Below are 24,315 nucleotides of genomic sequence, written 5' to 3'. Positions count from 1 at the left end.
ATCTAAGGGCCTGTTTTGCCTGTTTTCCCTAAAGCGCAGAGTGCCTCATCTTGTTCTTTGTCCTAAATTCCTTTCAGGTGTGCTGTAGGTCAGCGACTTAATCTTTGTAGAACTGAATGGCAAGTGACATTCCTTGTTTTACACCTCAGACAAACATTTCCTTTGTCATTTTTTAACAGTGAACAAACTTTACTGAACAGAGATGTTCTAGGGCACTTACTCTTGTGCAGATATAATCAGCATTTTGTAAATGGCAAAATACTAAAAGAAAAATATTTGAAGGTGATACTGTTAATTCCATATCAAGATACTTATTCTTAATGAATTTTTTTAAGGATTGAATATTAACTCCTTTTATTTGTTGGATTTTTAAAAAAATCATATTCATTGAGGGAATTCCCTGACGGTCCAGTGGTTAGGACCCAGTGCTTTCACTGCTGAGCGCCCAGGTTCAACCCCTGTTTGGGGAAATAAGATTGCACAAGCTGTGTAAGGCGTGGGGAAAAAAAAAATCAGATTTCATTGAGGTATAATTTGTATATAATAAAATCCACCAAATGTATGCAGTCATGAAACCACTACCTAGAACAATTCTTTCACCCCCAGAACTTGCCCTGTGCCCCTTTGTGGTCAGTTCTCTTTCTTTAGCTTCTGGCAACCACTTTCTGCTTTCTATTCCCATAGTTTTGCCTTTTCCAGAATGTCATATACAGTAGTCTTTTGGGACTGACTTCTTTCACTTAGCGTAATGATTTTGAGATCCACCCATGTTGTTGTATCAGTAATCGGTTTCTTTTTATTGCTGAGTATGAGTCCATTGTATGGACCACAGTTTGTTTATTCATTCACCAGTTGATAGACTGGGTTGGGTTGTTTCCAGTTTGGGGCTATTACGCATTAAGCTGCTGTGAACCTTTGCATACAGATCTTTGTATGGACGGATGTTTTCAATTCACTTAGGTAAATATTTGGAAGTAAGATTGCTGAGTGTATAATGAGTGTATATTTACCTTGATAAGAAATGACCAAACTGTTTTCCAAAGAACTGTATAGTTTTGCATTTCCACCAGCAATGTATGAGAGTTTTAGTTGCTCCATATCCTCTTAGCACTTGGTATTGTCGGTCTTCTTTGCCATTCTAATGGATCTGTAGTGGTGTCTTACTGTGGTTTTTAATTTACATTTCATGGATGACTAACAGTGATGAGCATCTGTTCATGTGCTTATGTTTGCCATCCTTATTTCCTCTTTAGTGAAATTTCTCTTCAAATCTTGCCCATTAAAAAAAATTAAGTTTTCTTTTTATTGAGATATAAGAACTGGACTTCCCTGGTGGCGCAGTGCTTGAGAGTCTGCCTGCCGATGCAGAGGACACAGGTTCATGCCCTGGTCCGGGAAGATCCCACATGCCGCGGAGCAGCTGGGCCCGTGAGCCATGGCCGCTGAGCCTACGCGTCCAGAGCCTGTGCTCTGCAACGGGAGAGGCCACAACAGTGAGAGGCCGCGTATTGAAAAAAAAAAAAAAAAAAAAAAAAAAAAAAAAAAAAGTGAGCTATAAGAACTATGGATAAAGTCCTTTATCAGATACATGTTCTATAAATATTTTCTTCCAGTATGTGGCTTGTTTTTTTATTCTCTTAACAGTATATTTTGAAGAGAAGTTTTTTGTTTTAATAAATTTATTTATCTATTTTTGGCTGCATTGGGTCTTTGTTGCTGCGCACGGGCTTTCTCTAGTTGCAGCAAGCGGGGGCTACTGTTCATTGCGGTGTGCGGGCTTCTCATTGCGGTGGCTTCTCTTGTTGTGGAGCATGGGCTCTAGGTGCGCAGGCTTTCGTAGTTGTGGCACGCGGGCCCAGTAGTTGTGGCTTGCGGGCTCTAGAGCTCAGGCTCAGTAGTTGTGGCACGCGGGCTTAGTTGCTCCGCAGCATGTGGGATCTTCCCGGACCAGGGCTCGAACCCTTGTCCCCTGCATTGGCAGGCGGGTTCCTAACCACTGTGCCACTAGGGCCACCAGGGAAGCCGAAGAGCAGAAGTTTTTAATTTTGATAGAGTTTAACTTATCACTTTTTAATTTTATGATGTTTTTAATCTAAAAACTCCACTTTTTTTTTATCTAAGAATTCTTTGCTTAACCTAAGCTTATAAAGATTTCCTCTGTATTTTCTTCTATATAATTTATAATTTTAGCTCTTACATTTAGGTCTGTGGTTCATTTTGAGTTAATTTTTGTATATGGTGCAAATTAAGGATTGAGTTTCTTTTTCTCTTTTCTTTTTTTAAATTTCCCTTCTGATTTCTTCTTTCACCCTTTCACTTCTTTCAGTGATTCATCTTATTGATTATTTATAAGTGTGTTGCTTAATTTCCAAATGTTTGGGAATTTTTAAATATTTTTCTCTTACTGATTTTAAATTTAATTCCATTATGGTCAGAGAACATACATAGTATGATTTCAGTCCTTTTAAATTTGTTGAGGTTTACTTATGGCCCCAAATATTTTATCAACTCAATCTTTTTTAAAAAATAGTTTCTTTTTCATTATTCTATATCTAAAAATGACACTTTACCAAATTACTATTTCATATGCCATTTTTATTTTTGAAAAGGTAATGAGTTACAACTGTACTTTACTTAATTGTTAAGAATGATTATTACTTTACTGTGTAAATAATTTTACTCTGTAATACTGTGTTGATATTTGCTATTTTTGCCTTATTGTAGCCACAAATTTGTAAACTGTTCTTCCCTTTTTATGCTCTTCATAGGTCTAAGATCTGGCAAACTTGGTGAACAGTGTGAAGCAGTTGTCCGCTTTCCCAGGCTCTTTCAGAAGTATCCATTTCCCATTCTCATCAATTCTGCTTTCCTAAAGTTAGCTGATGTTTTCAGAGTTGGGTAAGTCTTTTTAAGGCCTTGGTGTCCTAAAGCACATTGTTCATATTTCTTTATTTTATATTGTGGTCTGTATTCTTTTTGGCTTTTAGGACTTCCACATGGTTCATTACCATTTTAATGGATGCACGTGGCAATTTGCAACAAATTTTGGTGTGAAATTTAATGGCATTTTAAGCAAAAGTGAAGGATATAAGTCAGAGAGTACTTATTTCTTTGGGGGACAGGATAATTCCAAATTAAGACAACCTTAATATATTATTGTATATTTCAGAAATATCTGTGGCTTTGTGCAGATAGTTTGGAGAAGTTTCTGATTTAACTGTTTATTTTATAACATGAAATGACATGTTACATGAGATTACGGGTCACTGTGAAGTGCCTGAAACATGTAAGCAAGCACTGAATATACACCTATTTTTTTCCCTCTGCCATTCCCTCTCCCACGTCTTTCCACCCTTCTCCATGCATTCGTGTGCTTATACACACACCAAATCAGACTTGGAGAAATGATGTTGTAGAATTAGCTTGAGAGGAAGATGACCATCTCCTTGGTTATAATATGACTGAGGAGATTGAGTTTGGGGTCCAGGGCTTCTCTTTCTGTTACTACTGTTTTGGTGCCTTGCAGTAGGACTGCAGGCTTTGCTAACTGCTTATGCTTAGTACGCATCTCATGTACAGTTGGCCCTCTGCAGCTAAGCATTCTGCATCCAGGGGTTCTACCAACCATGGGTCAAAAATATTTGGAAAAAAAATTCCAGAAAGTTCCAAAAAGCAAAACTTGAGTTTGCCACACATTGGCAACTATTTACATTGTATTTACATTGATTTATATAGCATTTGTATTGTATTAGGTATTGTAAATAACCTAGAGATGATTTAAAAGTGTGTGGGAGGATGTGCAAATACTATGCCATTTTGTATAAGGGATTCGAGTCTCCAAGGGTTTTGGTATGGCAGGGGGTAGTCTGGAACCAGTCCCCCTCCCCACCATGGATATCACAGGATGACTGTACAGACTTTAACTCTTTCAGTGGTAAGACAGAGAATATTAAGATTGAAAAACATTGGCCTGTTGCTAAAATTTATTAATATCATTAGTGTTGCTTTGATTCCTAATTAAATATTACTTTATAAAGTGGTCTAATTTATTTTATCTGTGGTTTTTCATAGAAACAATTTCCTGAGGCTGTGTGTTCTTAAAGTTACTCAACAAAGTGAGAAGCATTTGGAGAAGATTCTAAATGTGGATGAATTTGTGAAGAGGATTTTCTCTGTGATTCATAGTAATGATCCTGTAGCAAGAGCCATCACACTCCGGTATACTCTGTTATGCTAATGAGTCACCACAAGATTGTTTGAGTTGTGATTATATATCCCCAAAAGGCAATCTATTTACTTTTATCATTTTGAATATTAAGAATTTATTTTTATTTTTTCTACTAACAGTCACTGAGAAAATATGGTAACCATCCTAATCTGTAAATGCCTTGCAGCTAACCATCTATGATACTGTTTTGGTAACTTACGTTTGAAATATTTCTCTTCGTGGGTGGATGTTCTGATCTGATAACTCTAAGGTGAATGTGGCTTAGCCTCAGCTTATTTTGAACTTTTACCTTCCTGACCTTGTTCTACTGTTTCATGTCAGTTTTCTGTATTCATCCTTGGTTATGTGCTTGTTTTTGTATATGATAATTTATATTATATTATATATTGTTTTTGTATATGATAAAAATATATTATATTATATTATACAAAATATATATTTATTTTGTATATGATGATTTATATCATATTATATATGATAATATATTCTCCTTGGAGAATGCCAGATATAACCATATTAGTTTCTTCAGCCTTTTCTTTTCTTTCTTGGCATTAAAAAAATTTTTTTTTAAGTTTTGTTAGAATTTCATTTTGTAAGCCTTATATCCAGCTTGAACCAATATCCTCATTTTAGGTCTATCATCTATGAAATTATATGCATAATTTTTGGATTGTTTGAAACTCACTTTCCTAAACTCTTCCTTCCTCAATTCTGATATGAGCCCCAGGGAGCATTCTCCTCTCTTCTCTTGATATTGAGGAGAGATTTGAAAATCATGATACAAGTAATCACTGATGTTGAAAAAAAGACTGGGAAGTCTTACTTTTTACTTTGCGGATCTGCTGAATAACAAAAGTATTGAACTCTTAATGCTTTGCTAAAGTGGACTTCTTTATACGACATTGGAAAATTGATATTTTGATGCTTTAATAATTTAAAAGTTTCTTTTTCTGGGCTGTCTTTGGTACTCAGCATGTACTTCAAGGTGATTATTAAAAGTTTTACTTGTGTTAAATAAGCCATGTTAGTTTTTCTGACATATTGAAGTATGGAAAAGTGTTTAGAATTTGAGTCACTGCTTGATTTCTAAAATTGATACTTTATTAACCTGAGATTTATGGAATGACCTGTAAACTTTAGTTTTGGTAATTTAGCTTTGCCTGTTTCTTCCTTTTCTGACCTTGAGCTTATTGTATTTCCATTCTTCTTGGGTTTCTCTGTTTGTGCAGGATGTTGGGAAGTCTGGCATCAATAATTCCTGAGAGGAAGAATGCTCATCATAGTATTCGTCAGAGTCTGGATTCACATGATAACGTAGAAGTTGAAGCTGCTGTTTTTGCTGCTGCTAACTTCTCTGCACAGTCAAAGTAAGCGTAGGCCTTTTATAATTTCGCTTCCCAGGAAGAGGTTTTGAAGGAATAACTCATCTGTGTATGTAAAACACTAAGGGATACAGAAAAATGTAAATTGCAAGGTGTATTTTCCAAGAGGGTTTCCGTCATGTTGGGAAAACAGGACTTAAATCCTTAAAACAGAAAAGTTAAGTATAGATGTTGGCATTAACTGTAAATGAAATTAGAGTTTCCAGAAGGACAGGATCAGCATGGGATTAGAGTAGTTGGGGAAGGCTTCACTGGGGAGCAGAAGATTTGTCTCCTGAACAGCCTTCCCCAGACATACAGTCCTAATACTAAATTGCTGCTTTCTTACTGTCTTCTCAAGTTTAGCTTTTTGGCAGTAGAACTGTGCACAGTTTGACAGAGACAGTAACTTGAGTTGAAACCAATTTTAATTTCTTTGGGATGTCATAGTCTACTATCTTACAAAACAGTATATCTATGTGTGTGTGTGTGTGTGTGTGTGTGTGTGTGTATTTTTTTTTATGAAATGTTGACCATAGTTTTATGACTGTGTTTGACTTGCTTGATTATCCTCTCTAAGAAATATATATTATTCCCTTTAGTGACTGATGGGGAAGTAGCATTGCTTTCTGGAGGACATTTTGGTAATATGTATTTTGCTCCAAACATGTACATTCCTTTGACCTAGAAAATCCACTTATAAGAACTTATCCTAAGGAGTCAGCAATGTGTACTGATATTTACTTACAAGGATGCTAGTTATAGGGTTATCGTAACCAAAAAAATTAGTAACAACTTAAATTCCAACCAATGTGCTAGTAAGATAGATATGACCGTACAACGAAATACTGTATCAGCTTTTGTAACGTATATATTTTAGAAATATATTTGGAAATAGGTTACATAATAGGTTATATGATATAGATTTATTTAAAAAACAAGTATTTATATTTATGGAATAGAAAAAAGACTAGAAAGATATATATCGAAGTATTGTCTCTGGTTGGTAAGATGGTTATCTTATTTTTGTTTTCTTTTTTACAAATTTCTGTATATCCTGCTAGGAGCAAGTTTTGGTTTTATAATCAGATGACTATGATTTTTTTTAATAAAAAGTAGCATTTACATTAAAAGCCTCTGCTAAATTTGGATAAGACTTGAAAGAGTTAATCACCAACAGTCTTCCTTTATATTTTATTAATACATCACATTCTTCAGCTGCTCTTATGAAGCCTTCAGAATTCCAGGATTACTCATTGGAAAAGCAGATTAGAGAATAGAAAGCATATAGTCTTTAATTCACTGATGGAAAGTGGTAGGTGTGGCAATAATTGAGGAAGAGAAATATCTGAGTAAAGACAATTCCTATTTGTGCTTTTGAAAGTTGGCATTTTTTCCTTACTGATGACCAGTAAACATTTAATAGTTTATGTAGAAGCAGTTTTTCACATACCAGCCTTTAACATGGTATACTTGTGATTTGTGATGTTTAAAAATACCAAATTAGTGCAATAGGAAAGTCTGAAGGACCTATCTAGATGTATCAGTGTGAATAAGCAAATACGTCTTTTTCAGATTAGCATTTACCTCTTCCCCCAGAAGTGATGACCTGGCTTGAGATCAAATATCTCAACCAATACGGATGGATTTTTATGTTAGTATCTCCATCAATTTTGGATCTTAAACAAATTAGAGAAACTGGCCAAAAAAGACCTTAAGAATTTATTTAATCCTGTTTCCACCTGTCTGCTACCACAACCACATGTGACTTGTTCTGAAAAAGGTTATAATTTTTAAGAGCTAGCCCCAGAGCAGGAGTTGCAAACCCAAATGCCTTCAGGGACCAGGGAGGCATTGTCAATGAGAGAAGTGACTTCACGTGATGACTGTGGTGAACTGAAGGGTGCACTCACCATCTAAAAGGAGTAGCCCCTTGGTACCAGTAGATGGTAACATTCCAGGAGTGTATGACCAATGGTGTGGCATCGGAATTTGGGGTGGGGGGTGGTGGGAGGAAGCTGGAGAATTGGATTATTCTATTTATTTCACCATACAAGACTATATATTCTTAACATATTCTTAATGCTGACATTAAGAATTTAAAAAAATATTATTAGACCAAAAAAAAAGAAAAAAAGGAAAGAAAACTGCAGGCTTCTAACTTGCAGTTTATTGACCCTAGAGGAGTGTAACAGACTTTTAAACTTTGAGTTGTTATCAAAGTTATTATATAGTTAGTGGGACTTCCCTGGTGGTGCAGTGGTTGGGAGACCACCTGCCAACGCAAGGGACACGTGTTCGAGCCCTGGTCTGGAAAGATCCCACATGCCGCGGAGCAACTGAGTCCATGCACCACAACTACTGAGCCTGCGCTCTAGAGCCCACGAGCCACAACTACTGAGTCCGCGCACCACGACTACTGAAGCCCATGCGCCTACAGCCTGTGCTCCACAGCAAGAGAAGCCCCTGCAGTGAGGAGCCTGCGTGCTGCAACAAAGAGTGGACCCCACTCGCTGCAACTAGAGAAAGCCCGAGCACAGCAGCAAAGACCCAACGCAGCCAAAAATTAAAAAAAAAAAAAGATACTATTTAAAAAAAAGTTATTATATAGTTAGTGAAGAAATACTTAGTGAATATCCATCATGTCCAGACTCTATTCCAAGCACCAGGAATACAGAAGTGGAAAAGATGAATGACCTGTTGTGATGTAAACACAAAGTAGTTTCAGCTGCTCATTAATGTTATGGAAAAATAGAACAGTTTTGTCATTGTGATGATGACCTGAGTGAGCTGCTTAGGTAGAGTGATCAGGGAAGGCCTCACTGAGTAGGTGACATTTGAGCTGAAACTGGGTGCTGAAGGAGAGGCAGCAATCTAGAGGAAGGATATTCCAAGCAGAAGGAATAACAAGTACAGGAGCACTCTGAAATGTGAACAGGTCATCTATACATACCTAATACACCTTTTGCCTTATACCTGAAAGACATTTACGACTTACTTTTTCTTATCAAATGTGAGGCTGATATCAGAGCAGTAGTTTTGCAACTATTTGGTATCAGAATCCCTTTACACTCTTCAAACATTATTGAAGTCCTCAAAGAGCTTTTTTTGTTTATATGGATTATTATATCAACTGATAGTTACTGTATTAGAATGAAAATGCCTAAATTTTTAAAATATTTATTAGTTCATTTAAAAAGTAACAAATTCTGGGGCTTCCCTGGTGGCACAGTGGTTGAGTGTCCGCCTGCCGACTCAGGGGACACGGGTTCGTGCCCCGGTCTGGGAAGATCCCACATGCCATGGAGCGGCTGGGCCCGTGAGCCATGGCTGCTGAGCCTGCGCGTCCAGAGCCTGTGCTCCGCAACGGGAGAGGCCACAACAGTGAGAGGCCCGCGTACCGCAAAAAAAAAAAAAAAAAAAAAGCAACAAATTCTTAATATGTTAACATAAAAATATCTTTATGAAGATAATTATTTTCGAAAACAAAAATCAATTTTGTGGGAAGAGTGGTGTTGTTTTACATTTTTACAAATCTTTTTAATGTCTGGCTGGATTCTCATATCTGATTCTGTGTTCACTGTTTCTGTTGCAATGTTATTTTGGTTAAAATATGTGAAAAAATTCCAGCCTCACACAGATATATAGTTGGAAAAGAAAGGAGTGTTTTTAAAGGCTTTATAGGTAATTATGGATGTTTTTCTTTGATACTATACCAAAACTAGAAAAGTGTTGGTTCTTAAAGGTTAATTGCCCTGTGAACTCTAAAGCCACCAGTGAATATGTACTGTTACGTTGAAAGCCATTGGCCTCTCTTACCCGTGTATGGTTTTATAACTTAGATATTGGTCTTCTGGAAAATATTGGTTCACTGTGTTGTGCAGGTCTTCCAAATGTTGACCTTTTTCATTGTAAAATATCAAAGGATCACATTTGTTACTATCACCACTGATCTCATCAGGAAGGTCTGTGAATATTAAGCTGTCGAGCTCATGGTGACAGATACAAGTTTTCTGAAATGCTAATTTTTGCTTAGAAGCTGAGATTGGCAAAAAATTTTCCCAGTTACCTTCCTTAAAGTTACAAGCTTTCTTTATTCATCTTTTTAGAAAATATCTGCAAATAGCCAACTCTGAATAATTATGGAATTTCATGAAAAAAAATGGGTAGTTCATGTAGAAACTCAAATGACTGCATGGTATTTTTCCTGCAGACAACCACTGTGTACTTGATGTGTGCTTTCCATTTTGTCAGAGAATATTAAATAATATCTTAATGGCAGAAAATGTTTTATATAGACATCTAAACTGCAGAGGGGAAGTATTCCATGCCCTGTGTATAATTTATCATGACTAAAAGAGCCAAGTTAGATCATATTATCTGTATCTTATTTCCTTACATGTTATATAATGTTTTATCCCCAAAATTCATGTTATTAATAACTTTTGCAACATTCAGTGATATTTCAGTTGCAACAGACTCAAAAACAACACCTTGGAAAATACTTTACACATATATAATATTTTTAAAATGCCTACTTTGTTTTTAATTTTTATTTTATTTTTTTAATTGAAGTATAGTTTGTTTACAATGTTGTGTTAGTTTTAGGTGTATAGCAAAGTGATTCAGTTATGCATATATATATCTATTTTTCAGATTCTTTTCCCATATAGGTTATTACAAAATATTGAGTATAGTTCCCTGTGCTATACAGTAGGTCCTATGTGTTATCTATTTTATATATAGTAGTGTGTATATGTTAACCCCAAACTCCTAATTTATCCCTCCTCCCCCTCCCTGTTGGTAAGCACAAGTCTATTTTCCATGTCTGTGGGTCTATTTCTGTTTTGTATGTAAGTTCATCTGTATCATTTTTTTTGATTCCACATTTAAGATATATCATATTTGTCTTTTTCAGTTTGGCTTACTTAGTATGACAATCTAGGTCCATGCATGTTGCTGCAAATGTCATCTTTCATTCTTTTTTATGGCTGAATAATGTTCCACTGTATATGTATACCACACCTTCTTTATCTGTTCATCTGTTGATGGACATTTAGGTTGTTTCCATGTCTTGGCTATTGTAAATAGTGCTGCAGTAAACATTGGGGTGCATGTATCTTTTCAAATTATGGCTTTCTCAGGGTATGTGCCCAGTAGTGGGATTGCAGGATCATATGGTAGTTCTATTTTTAGTTTTGTAAGGAACCTCCATACTGTTCTCCCTAGTAGCTGCACCAATTTACCTTCCCACCAATAGTGCAGGAGGGCTCCCTTTTCTCCACACCTTCTCCAGCATTTATTATTTGTAGACTTTTTGATGATGGCCATTCTGACTGGTGTAAGGTGATACCTCATTGTAGTTTGGATTTGCGCTTCTCTAGTAATTAGCAGTGTTGAGCATTGTTTCATGTGCCTTTTGGCCATCAGTATGTCTTCTTTCTTCTTTGGAGAAATTTCTATTTAGATCTTCTGCCCATTTTTTGATTGGGTTGTTTGTTTCTTTGATACTGAGCTGTATGAGCTGTTTGTGTATTTTGGAGATTAATCCTTTGTTGCATCGTTTGCAAATATTTTCTCCCATTCTGTAGGTTGTCTTTTTGCTTTGCATATGGTTTCCTCTACTGTGCAAAAGCTTTTAAGTTTAATTAGGTCCCATTTGTTTATTTTTGTTTTTATTTCCATTACTTTAGGAGATGGATCCAAAAAGATTTATGTCAGAGAGTATTCTGCCTGTTTTCCTCTGGGAGTTTTATAGTATCCAGTCTTACATTTAGGTCTTTAATCTAAAAAATGGCCACTTTTAAATAATTTGGCTCTTAGTAAGATTCTATCCATATTTCCTACTGCGTTTCTACTACTTCATACTTACTCTGTTTTTCTAAAATTCAGAATATTTGGTATATATTTTATTGTTTACGTAAGTGATCGCTTGTGTGTTGAAAGCTTCTCTTAATTAAAAGTGTGTCCTAAAACATTGTAGACCGAGATAGTGAGCTTGAGTCTTTCAGACAGTGTCATTTAGTAATGCAAATTGCAACAATGCTCATAAATCAGAGCATTTTTCCTTGAAAATCATGTGGGAACAGTGTTGGCATAAGCCCACTGCTGTTTGGAGTTTTGGTTTCAGTTGCATTTCTTACCCCACCCCTGGCACCTGACCTTAGGAATATTAGTTACGATTTGGAGTATTGCATTTCTCCTGTGCTTACTGTGTTCTGTTTCTTTTAAGTCCTCAGAAAACTGAAGCAAATTTAATTGTTTGGTTTTAAAGATTTTGCTGTTTTTTCTTTCCAAAGGGATTTTGCTGTAGGAATCTGTAACAAAATCAGTGAAATGATTCAAGGTATGTATGCTTCATTTGGTATTATGAAGTAACTTAATGGGATTTATATTAATATTAGCTGCTAACATTTATTAAGTACTTACTGTGTGCTAGTCACTATTCATTCGTTTATTCATTCAAATAATGTTTATTAAGTGTCTTCTAAATGCCAGAACTATTCTAGGTGCTTAGGATACAGTAGTACACAAAACAAAGCCCTTGCCCTCATGTAACCTACATTCTAATGGTGGAAGGGTTGGTGGTGGCAACAGGTAAGTAAATTTATGACATATCATGTGCTGCAGAGAACAAGTGCGGTAAGAAGGATAGAGAGTCCCCAGAGCAGATGGCAGGATAGAAGGGGGGAAGTTACTGTTTTATATATGTTGATCAAGGAAGACTTCTGATAAAATGATATTTGAGTGAGAAGTGCAGATATTTAGGGGGAAAACATTCTGACCTGGGGGAGAGCTGTGCTGTTAGGAGCTCTGGGACTCTCTTCACTCTACTAGTGTCCCTCCAGTATCTTCCAGCTGCAACGAAACTCAAATTCAAATTCCTCACTGTAGCCTACAAAGCCTTAGTATTCTAACCTCATCTTCCATACTGTGCTTCACATATATTACCCCATTTACCCTCATAATATTCATAAAAGGAAGCTCTGGGGTTACAGCATTGCACAGCTCTAGAGAACACGACTCTCTTTGTGTATTTCTAGATGGCATTTCTTTGAATTGTGCAATTTGGCAGATTTGGATAGGTAATACTACTACCTCTATTTTATGGAAAAGGAAATGGAGCCACAATAAAATCACTTAATTGAAGACCAAGATACAGTGGTTGAGCTTTGTCCTGTTTCTCTTTATTCCTTTGTCTTCTTTCCCCTGCTGCCAGAAAAGGGCTGTCCTGCAGAAAGCTATCATTAGAAGGAAGCATCACTCATTCATTGAGCAGGTTTTTATTGAATGCCTGCTGTATCAGACAAGACCTCAGCAGGAAACAGATGTCACATTTGAGCTGAGATAATTAGCAGGGTTTAATGAAGGAACGATTTACAAAGGTGTGGGCAAGGTAAACTATAGGGGATGATGTAGTCCTATACCCCTCTATGGTGCAGAAGAGGGAGTGGTTACCAGAACCTGGAGTCACATCAAGAGGGCCACTTTGAAAAGCTGACCTTCAGAATGATGTGACCTGATGTGACCCTGCAGAGAAGGAGCCAAGGAATAAATACTCGGTCCTGAGCATTCTTCTCTTCCCCTCTGCTGGGGCTCTCCACCCAGAGAGAAGGCAAATAGCAAGGGAGTTGATGTAAGCCTCCTAGGGTGCTGGAGGATTCTGTATAGCTTGAGTGGTGGCTCTATGGATATATTCATATGTAGAAATCCATTAATATGCATACTTAAGATTCATTTTTGTTCCATAAGTTTTATCTGTAAAAAATTAAAGTAGGGACTTCCCTGGTGATGCAGTGGTTAAGAATCCACCTGCCAGTGCAGGGGACACGGGTTCAAGCCCTGGTCTGGGAAAATCCCACAGGCTGCGGAGCAACTAAGCCCATGCACCACAGCTACTGAGCCTGCACTCTAGAGCCCGCGAGCCACAACTACTGAAGCCCGCATGCCTAGAGCCCGTGCTCTGCAACAAGAGAAGCCACCGGGGCTTCCCTGGTGGCGCAGTGGTTGAGAGTCCGCCTGCTGATGCAGGGGCCGCGGGTTCGTGCCCTGGTCTGGGAAGATCCCACATGCCACGGAGCGGCTGGGCCTGTGAGCCATGGCCGCTGAGCCTGCGCGTCCGGAGCCTGTGCTCTGCAACGGGAGAGACCACAACAGTGAGAGGCCTGCGTACCGCAAAAGAAAAAAGAAGCCACTGCAGTGAGAAGCCTGCACACCGCAACGAAGAGTAGCCCCTGCTCACTGCAACTGGAGAAAGCCCGCGCACAGCAACGAAGACCCAATGCAGCCAAAAATAATTAAATAAAAACAAACAAACAAATAAATAAATTTAAAGTGGAAGTAAATGAACAGGAATTAAGAGATAGAAAGAGAGACAGGGAGAAAAACACAGGGGTAGGAATGGGGGCAAGGTGGAGGAAGATTGGAGCTCAAGATATAGAAGTGGTGAGCAAGTTTTAGGAATAAAGTATCCTTAAATTAAATTTTAAGCTGCTTGTGTTTCTGCAAAGTAAAATCTTGAGTCTCCCTAAGCCTTCAGTAAAAATGTCTGTAAGCACAAAGAGTCCCTCTGACTGCTGGATTGAGAATAGACTTGCAGAGGAGAAGGGGGAGATATGCGACAGGAGTCTGCCATGGGGAAAGGCCTAAGTAGAGACAATACTTAGGACACTGTTGCAATGGTCCAGTCAAGAGATGGTGGTGGAAATGGACCAATGTGATAGCAATGAAGGTGGAAAGACAGTCAGATTTGGGTTACAGTTTGAAGATAGAAACCAACAAGATTTGTTGATAAGTTTGGATGTGGGTGTGAGAGAAATAAGGGAATCAAGAAAGACTCCAAGTTCTGAGGAGCCGTAATGATGGAGTTGTCATATCCTGAAATGGGAAAAGTTGGAGGGGCAATTTCGTAGCAAAGATCAGAAGTTGTCTTTGGGCTGTGTTAAGTATAAAATACATCTGAGACCTCCCATTGGAGATGACCAGAGGTAATGGGATACACATATCTGAAGTTCAGGGAGCAGGGAGGCGAGGGGGAGGCAGTCTTTAAAAGCATATAGCTGGTGGGGTTCCCTGGTGGCGCAGTGGTTGAGAGTCCGCCTGCTGATGCAGGGGACATGGGTTCGTGACCCGGTCCTGGAAGATCCCACATGCTGCGGAGCGGCTGGGCCTGTGAGCCATGGCCGCTGAGCCTGCGTGTCCGGAGCCTGTGCTCCGCAACGGGAGAGGCCACAGCGGTGAGAGGCCCGCGTACCGCAAAAAAAAAAAAAAAAGCATATAACTGGTAATAGAAGCCATGGGTTTATATAAGCTCACTCAGGGAAAGTACATAGGGTAAGAAGATAATATATTACCAAGCCCAAGGAATACCAGAAGTTAAAGTGTGGATAAAGAGGAGAATACAAAGAGATTGAGAAAGGAAAAAAACCAGGAAGAGTGTGAAAAAGCAGAAGCTATTGAGAAAGAGTTTCAAAGATAGACTGGTCATTCAAATGCATTCAGTACCTTAAGGATCAAAACAATAATAACATAAGCCTGATATGATCCTGCAGAGAGAAAACCAGGGAGTAAATGCTCTTATTCTCCCTCCCATCTCCTGGGACTCTCTGTTTTGGCTAAACTCAAAGAGAGGCCAAATAGTAAGGGACTTAGTTGATGTAAGCCACTGTTGGATGTTGAAATATTTATGTATTCACACTAACAGTTACTTCACAGTGGCAAAACCAGTGATCAGCAGAGATAAATTAGCTTTTGACATATGTGTAGTACATTATGATGACAGTTTTTTGTTCACTGTCACCTCAAAGCCGTGCTGTAGAAGAAAAGACTTTTTTGTTTATGTAGCTCCAATGTTGACAGGAAAAGATGCTTTGGAATTAATCCTCATGGAGTTCCAGCTTTGTATACTGTAAAGAAAGGCATTGCTACACAAAGTTCAGAGAGTTTCAAAACTGCTCCATACACAGTCTGTTCACATCCTGATCTTGACTTAGAATTGAAGGAAATAATTAAAATTGTAAATATAATCAAATAATCACCATTGAGTTTGTACATATACGTGTGTGTATGTATACATGTATGTGTATATCTTTTAGTAACCTTTGGGAAGAAACAGGCAGCAAATATGACTGCTTTCTACTGTGCCTTTTAAGGGCATTTTCTACTATCAGCATGTAGTTTAATAAGCACCCACCACTTAGTGTTAAGATACATACTTTTGAAAAAAAACTGTTGAACTTGTTGATTATCTCTAGTAGATAATTATCTTTAATGTTATAACCATAATACTCATATACTATTTGTTTTTAAATGGTCATTTTGCTAATTGAATCAGACCTTTTAACTGTGAACTATTATCCAGGATGATGATCAGAAATCTCTAAGCATTCTTTCTGTATCTAGGTCTAGCCACGCCAGTCGACTTGAAGCTGAAGTTGATCCCTATCCTGCAGCACATGCACCATGATGCAATATTGGCATCCAGTGCTCGTGAGCTCTTACAACAGCTAGTCACATCCTACCCTTCCAACAAAATGGTGATTGTTTCTTTGCACACCTTTACTCTGCTTGCAGCTTCATCCTTGGTTGATACGCCTAAGCAGGTAATGTCAATTTTCTTTAACTGCCTTTTCAATAAACTTGCATATTAAGTATACGATAAAAAATAAGTAACCCATAAGTTTTGATAACATTAAGATCCCTTTCTCTGATAAAGATCAGAGAAGGTTTCATTTCCTTTTGCTTGCTTTTTTCCTCTGTTCATAGTGCTAATTCTTAGGAGCCTTGAGAGAAATGAGGGGGAGGTGGGGGTACGTGGTGGAGCATAGAGTTGGCGGGGAAAAAAAAGGGAAGAATTGAGTGTTTGAGGCCAGGTCTTGTGCTGGAACCTTGCAAGTTAAATGATAGTATATTTCTATACAAGAGGAGAAAGAGGTCCAAACATGGGCACATAGCGAATAAATGACAGGGCTGTAATTTGAAATGAGCCCTGTCTCAAATGTAAGTTTCACTAACTTACACTGCATCCCTAATGATAATTTCAGTGACAGTATCATTCATGGCGTGACTTATTTCTTTTGTAGATTCAGCTTCTATTGCAGTATTTGAAGAATGACCCCAGGAAAGCAGTAAAGAGACTTGCTATTCAAGATCTGAAATTACTTGCCAGTAAAACACCACATACTTGGAGTAGGGAAAACATTCAGGTATGCAGAGCTTTGAACATTAATATTTTATATAGAAAAATAATATAGCATTATAATAGAGCATATTGTTTTGCTTTACATTTTTATATTGGGTTGGCCAAAAGGTTTGTTTGGTTTTTTCTGTAAGATGGCTCTAGTGGCACTTAGTTGTGTTTAACTTCATTCGAAACAATTTTGTTAGATTGTATGTGACAGCTGTCATATCAGCATACATTTAATACAAGACTTATCAAAATTGGTGAATTTTTGTGTAGCCATTTTAATATTGAAGATGGAAGAAAAAAGCAACATTTTTGACCTATTATGCTTTATTATTTCAAGAAAGGTAAAATGCAAAAAAAGATTTGTGCAGTGTATGGAGAAGGTGCTGTCACTAACTGAACATGTCAAAAATGGTTTGTGAGGTTTTGTGCTGGAGATTTCTCACTGGACGTTGCTCCACGGTTGGATACCCCAGTTGAAGTTGATAGCCATCAAATTGAGATATTAATTGAGAACAATCAACATTATACCCCACAGAAGATAGCTGACATACTCAGAATATCCAGTCAAGCATTGAAAATCATTTACACCAGCTTGGTTATGTTAATCACTTTGATGTTTGGGTTCCACATAAGTTATATTTCCACATGCAATTCTCTACTTAAACGTAACAAAAACGTTCGTTATTAAAACAAATTGTGTATACGTATAGCTGATTTCACTTTGTTATACAGCAGAAACTAACACAACATTGTAAAGCAATTACACTACAATAAAGGTGTTAAAAAAAAATTGTGACAGGCGATGAAAAGTAGATACTGTACAATAATATGGAACGGAAGAGATCGTGAGGCAAGCGAAATGAACCACCGCCAACCACACCAAAGGCCGGTCTTCATCCAGAGAAGGTGATGTGTGTATGGTGGGATTGGAAGGGAGTCCTCTATTATGAGCACCTTCCGGAAAACCAAAGGATTAATTGCAAGAAGTACTACTCCCAATTAGACCAACTGAAAGTAGCACTCGATGAAAAGTGTCTAGAATTAGTCAGTAGGCTAATCTTTCATCAGGATAATGCAAGACAGAATGTTTCTTTGATGACCGGGCGAAAACTGTTACAGCTTGGCTGGGAAGTTCTGATTCATCCGCCGTATTCACCAGACAATGCACCTTCGGATTTCCATTTATTTTGGTCTTTACAAAATTCTCTTAATGGAAAAAATTTCAATTTCCTGGAAGACTGTAAAAGGCACCTGGAACAGTTCTTTGTTCAAAAAGATAAAAAGTTTTGGGAAGATGGAATTATGAAGTTGCCTAAAAAATGACAGAAGGTAGTGGCACAAAAGGGTGAATATGTTGTTCAGTAAAGTTTTTGGTGGAAATGAAAAAGGTGTCTTTTAGTTTTACTTACAAACCAAAGGCACTTTTTGGCCAACCCAATATTATCTTTGTCTTTTTCTAAGTGTTTCAATCTAAAAAATTTCCAAGAGCATTGTTGATATTGGTGGCAGAAGTTAGAAGTGGCAAAGTAAATATATAAAACTTCTTTCTTTTTTTCCCTTTTTTTTCCAGTTTTATTGAGATAAAATTGACAGAGCATTGTATAAGTTTTAGGTATACAGTGTAATGATTTGACTTACATCATGAAATTATTACACAGTAAGTTTAGTGAACATCCATCATCTCATAGATACAAAATTAAAGAATTAAAAAAATTTTTTTGTGTGTGATAAGAACTCTTAGGATTTACTTTCTTAACAACTTTCATACATAGCCTAACAACAGTGTTAATTATATTTATCATGCTATACATTACATTCCTGGTACTTATTTATCTCATAACTGGAAGTTTGTGGCTTTTGGCTGCTTTCATCCAACTACCCCGTGCCTCTGGTAACCACAAATCTGATCTCTTTTTCTATGAGTTTGTTTGTATGTTTGTCTGTTTGTGTGCTTGCTTTTGAAGTATAACTGAGCTGCAACACTGTGTTAGTTCCTGTTACACAACATAGTAATCTTTTTCTATACATTTCAAAATGATCACCATGATAAGTCTAGTTATGCTGTGTCACCATTCAAAGATATTACTTAATTATTGAAAAATTTACATCCTTTAATGTTTAGGTTTGTTTTAGTGAATTAGACTTGCCTCTCAGTTTCTTTTTAATTGTCCCATAGCAGCACCAAGGCTAATTGAGAAGCCCAGTTAAATTGTTTATTTTATTCTTGTCTCCTTTACTCAATTTAGGGAGAACAGTTTTGGTGCTGACTGTATTTATTAGAGAAAGGTACTGGATGGGGAACTTAGTGAACTGTATTTCTCCTTTTCACACAGAGGAAAAGACATTCTTAAGTTTTCTTTTGTAAATACAAGAACAGATTTCAATCTCTAGACTTTTAATGTGTCATTTTTTATAGCATTTCCTAGGTTAAATTAATGTTTTATATTTATTTTTTCTCAAAGTGGAACCCTATTTGTTTGCCCATTACTGATGACAGATGCACCACTTTTAAAAAAATGCTGCTTAAAGTGAAATGGAAAATTGTCAGAAATAAATCTTACTTTCATGGATTTTATTATCTCTTGGTATGATCATAGCTACAGTGTAACAAAAACCTTTGAATTTCAGATTATGAAAACTGAGCTGCTGTGTTTTTTTGTTTGTTTGCAATTTTCTAAACATGTTTTGGTATATTATGATTGATAGTCCCAAATACCCCAAGACATAAGGACAGTAATTAGTATTTGCACTTAATAGATGAGCAAATTAGGGTTCAGAGAGACTTAATATGCTTAAGAGAGCTTCTTAAGAGGACTTAATTAAGAATTAAGCGAGCTCTGTCCTCTTGTGTTTTTTTCTACTAAACATATTATCCAAGAAGAGAATGTGCTCAGTCATTTTAGGGAACCAAACCAAGTGAGAGCACTGTATTATTCTATCTCATTTCTTTCCTTATTTTGAGATAAATCACACATACAAAAAAGTATGTACAATGTATATTTAATAGTTTAAATAATAATTGTAAATCAAAACCCAGGTAACCACCATCCAGCTAGAAAGAGAACACTGCAAAATCACAGAACCCTGCTTCCTTCTCTCACATCGTTCTCCCTGATCAGAGCCTTAATACCCACCCAATGGAAACCACTGTTTTGACCTTTGTGATAATCATTTCTTTGCTCTTTATAGTTTTACCATCTATATATATGCCTCCCTAAAAATATTGTTTAGTTTTGTTTGTTTTTACTTCTTTTGCTCAACATTATACTGATGAGACTCATTCATGTGGTTGCATGTTTTTTTCCTTTAGTTGATATACAGGTGTCCCTTGACATCTTTGGGGGCTTGGTTCCAGTACCCCCTGCTGAATACCAAAATCCTCAGATGCTCAAGTTCCTTGTATAAAATAGTAGTTTTTGCATATAACCTATGTATATCCTCCTATATACTTTAAATCATCTTTAGATTACTTACAATACCTAATACAATGTAAATATTATGTAAGTAGTTATAAATAAAATGTAAATGCAGTGTAAACAGTTGCCCTTGCCATGCTCTGAAATGGTTAAGAGCTATGACATAAGAATTTTCTGTCTTCTGAGGGTATAGCTTTAAAAGTGCCATAAGTCCATCTGAACCTGGAACTTCTTCCAGGGATAGAGTTTTGAGAATATTTCTAATTACTTACATGGTTATTGCCCTATCAAAGTTTTCTACCTCTTGAATCAGTTTTGAGAATTTGTTTTCCATTTAATTTATTTTGCAGATTCATGAGTATCAGTATAAAGAACCTTTATAATTTTTAGTATCTCCGTGTTTAAAATTTTATCTTTATTTTATTCTTACTATTGTGTTTATGTTCCCCTTTTCTTGCCAGAAGCATGGCTTTCTTGTGCCTTTCAAGTGGTTGGTACATTTATTTTTATTCTTTTGTTTAATAATGAAAGTACTTAAGGCTATTAATTTTCCTCTTAGTGCACGTGAGCCACATTCCATAAATTACAACTTTCAGTGTTCCCATTGCCATTAATTTGAAATGCACTTTTTTTAAAAAATAAATTTATTTAATTTTTGGCTGCATTGGGTCTCCGTTGCTGTGCGTGGACTTTCTCTAGTTTCGGCGAGCGGGGGCTACTCTTCGTTGCAGTGCGGGGGCTTCTCATTGCGGTGGCTTCTCTTGTTGCGGAGCACGGGCTCTAGGTGCGTGGGCTTCAGTAGTTGCAGCACATGGGCTCAGTAGTTGTGGCTCGCGGGCTCTAGAGCGCAGGCTCAGTAGTTGTGGCACACGGGCTTAGTTGCTCCGCGGCATATGGGATCTTCCCAGCCAGGGCTTGAACCCATGTCTCCTGCATTGGCAGGAGGATTCTTAACCACTGCGCCACCAGGGAAGTCCCTGAAATGCACTTTTTAAGTCAGATTTTGTGGTATAATTTATTTACAGAAACTTTTCTAGGTACACAGTTCTAGATATGCAGTTCAAATTTTAATAGATGTATACAGTTGTGTAACTACCACCACAATTGTGATATAGAACATTTTCAAATCACTCCAGAGTTCCTTCAGGCCCCTCTAGTCAGTCTTTCCCCTAACCCCTGACTAGTACTGAACTGATTTCTATCCCTATAATTTTGCCTTTCCAAAATATAAATGGAAGCATACAATATGTAGCCTTTTGGGTATGGCTTCTTTTGCTTAACATAATGCTTAGCATAATTCATCCATGTTGTTACATGAAGCAGTAGTTTGTTCCATTTTACTGCTGAGTAGTGTCCCAGTATATGGACCATAGTTTATTTATCCGTTGACAGCTTCATCTTTGTAGGACATTTCTTGGGTAAAAACCTAGGAGTAGAATTGTTGGGTTGTGTGGTAAATGTATGTTTAACTTTGTAAGAAACTGCCAAACTGTTTTCTATAATGGCTGTACCATTTTACGTACTCAGCGGCAATGTATGAGTTGTAGTTCTTTATCCTTGCTAGCACTTTTTATTGTATGGCTTTGTAATTTTAGTCTTTTGAGTAGTTGTGTAGTGGTATCCACCAGCATCGTATAGGCTTGTCATCCAGATCTCTTCTTTAGTGAAATGCCTGCTCTAATCTTTTATGCTGCTTTTTTTTTTTTAGCTTTTCTTCTTGTTACTGAGCTCCTTATATATTCCAGATACAAATACTTTTATCAGGTGTGTATTTTGCAGATATTTTCTGCCAGTATGTGCCTTGAATACAGTATCTTTTGAAGAACAGAAGTTTTTTTGTTTCGATGAAATATAGTTTATCAATTTTTTTTTTCCTTTTGGGGTTATATTTTTGTTTTTTATCTAGGAAGTTTTTGTGTTTTTGTTTTGTTTTGTTTTGTTTTTTTGCGGTACACGGGCCTCTCACTGTTGTGGCCTCTCCCGTTGCGGAGCACAGGCTCCGGACACACAGGCTCAGTGGCCATGGCCCACGGGCCCAGCCGCTCTGCAGCATGTGGGATCTTCCCGGACCGGGGCACGAACCCGTGTCCCTGCATCAGCAGGTGGACTCTCAACCACTGTGCCACCAGGGAAGCCCCTATCTAGAAAGTCTTTATCTAACCCAAAGTCTCAAAGATTTTCTCATATATTTTCTTCTAGAAGTTTTATAGTTTTAACTTTTATATTTAGCTCTATGTAATCCATTTTGAGTTGACTGTTGTATATGGTGCAAGGTAAGAATGGAGGTGTGTTTGGATAGCCAGGTGTTCCAGCACCATTTGTTAAAAAGACTACCCTTTCTCTGTGAATTACCTTAGCATCTTTGTTGAAAATGAGTTGACCTTATCTATATAGGTCTATTTCTGGATTCTGTTCTGTTCCTTTGGTCCATGTATCTGTTCTTAAGCCAATAGCACACAATTTTGATTTCTGTAGCTTGGAATTCTGTAAGTCTTGGCATCAGGTGGTGTGAGTCCTCTACCTTTGTATTTATTTTGGATGTTCTAGGTCCTTTGCCTTTCCATACAAAATTTCAAACCAATTTGTCAATTTCTACAAAAAAGTCTGCTAGGATTTTGATTGGTATTTGCATCTATAGATCAATTTGGAAAGAATTGACATCTTAATAGTATTGAGTTTTCTAATCTATGAACATGGCATATCTCTCCATTTATTTAGATCTTCCTCAATTTCTCATCAGTGGTTTTTAGTTTTCAGCATACAAATTTTGCTCATATTCTGTGAGATATTCCTAGGTGTTTCATGGTTTTTGGTTGCAGAATCATCCCTTTGTATCACATCTGCTGATTCAGCCAACCACCAATGACTCAAAGAAGTATTCCAAAAAAAATCCCAGGAAGTCCCAAAAAGCAAAACTTGAATTTGCCACCTGCCAGCAACTATTTACATAGCATTTACATTGTGTTAGGTATTATAAGTAATCTAGAGATGATTTAAAGTATGTGGGAGGATGTGCATATGCAATTTATATGCAAATACTACACCAGTAGTATTTGAGCATCTGTAGATTTTGGTATCTGCAGCCGGGAGTGGGGGGTCCTGGAACCCCTGCGGATACTGAGGGGTGACTGTATTGTAAATGATTTTGTTCTTTTAGTTTCCATGAGAGCAGTTTTGATTTCCTCTTTGACCATGGAATTAGTTTAAATAATATTTTATCCCCTTTTTTCTTATTCTTCTTTTATCCCATTTATTAAGGTGTAACTGACATACATCACATACATAAGTTTAAGCATAATGGTTTGACTTACAAATATTATGAAATGATTAACACTAAGTTTAGTTAGCATCCATCATCTCATATAGATAAAAAGAAGAACAAGAAAAAAATTTTTTTTGCTTACGATGAGAACTCTTAAGATTTACTGTAACAATTTTCCTATATATCATACAGCAGTGTTAACTACAGTCATCATGTTGTGCATTACATCCCTAGTACTTATTTTTCTTATAACTGGAAGTTTCTGTTTTTGACGTGATAAGGTTTTTATATTTGTAGATGGAATTTTTGTTGTTGTTAACCTTTTGTTATTAATTCCTAATTTTAAGGTTTCTTTGTGGCGCAGTGTAGGATCATTTTTTGTAAACAGTTCGTAGAATTTGAAAAGATGGTATATTTTCTATATAATGTAATATATATATTAAGTAATACAGATAAATATATAATATATATATGTGTGTTAATATATATTTCAGTATTAAACTGTATGAAATCTTATTGATACTACTCAAGTATACTATATCTTAAATTAGTTTCTCTTTTTGATCTGTGAAGTTTTGATATTCATTAGCTTCTCATGCCAATTTATATGTAACCGTTTTAATTTAAAAATCTTAATGCTATCTTGTTCCACAGATAAAACTTTTATTAGTGTAAAAGAATCCTCTCTCCTATTTAAAGCTGTTTTGGCCTCAAGTTCTTTATGTAATATTAATATTGCCTCTTGTTTATTTTTCTTTCCACATATCTATCAGGTCTTTGCCAATTTTGTTATCCTCAACCTTTCTCTGTCATTTAGGTTTGATTCTTATAAATAGCATATAATTAGATTTACCGCTTTA

At 36.8% G+C, this 24,315-nt stretch overlaps 1 protein-coding gene across 2 annotated transcripts in view; it reads left to right on the top strand.

Moving 5' to 3' along the window:
* The window catches only part of INTS7 (integrator complex subunit 7), a 106,043-nt gene that overhangs the window by 8,703 nt on the left and 73,025 nt on the right, over nucleotides 1-24,315 (top strand). For both annotated transcript variants that reach the window (XR_014325971.1, XM_082832645.1), the window contains exons 2-7: nucleotides 2,769-2,898; nucleotides 4,072-4,218; nucleotides 5,458-5,595; nucleotides 11,889-11,935; nucleotides 15,991-16,190; nucleotides 16,671-16,793. Coding sequence is in view for 1 of the 2 variants with exons in the window: in XM_082832645.1 (XP_082688771.1) it covers nucleotides 2,769-2,898; nucleotides 4,072-4,218; nucleotides 5,458-5,595; nucleotides 11,889-11,935; nucleotides 15,991-16,190; nucleotides 16,671-16,793 (785 nt within the window). In the remaining variant the exon portion in view is untranslated. The remainder of the gene's footprint in view (nucleotides 1-2,768; nucleotides 2,899-4,071; nucleotides 4,219-5,457; nucleotides 5,596-11,888; nucleotides 11,936-15,990; nucleotides 16,191-16,670; nucleotides 16,794-24,315) is intronic.

This window comes from Leucopleurus acutus (assembly GCF_964270905.1).
Source record: "Leucopleurus acutus genome assembly, chromosome: 2".
Taxonomy (NCBI): domain Eukaryota; kingdom Metazoa; phylum Chordata; class Mammalia; order Artiodactyla; family Delphinidae; genus Leucopleurus; species Leucopleurus acutus.
This window is presented reverse-complemented; position numbering and strand designations above follow the sequence as displayed.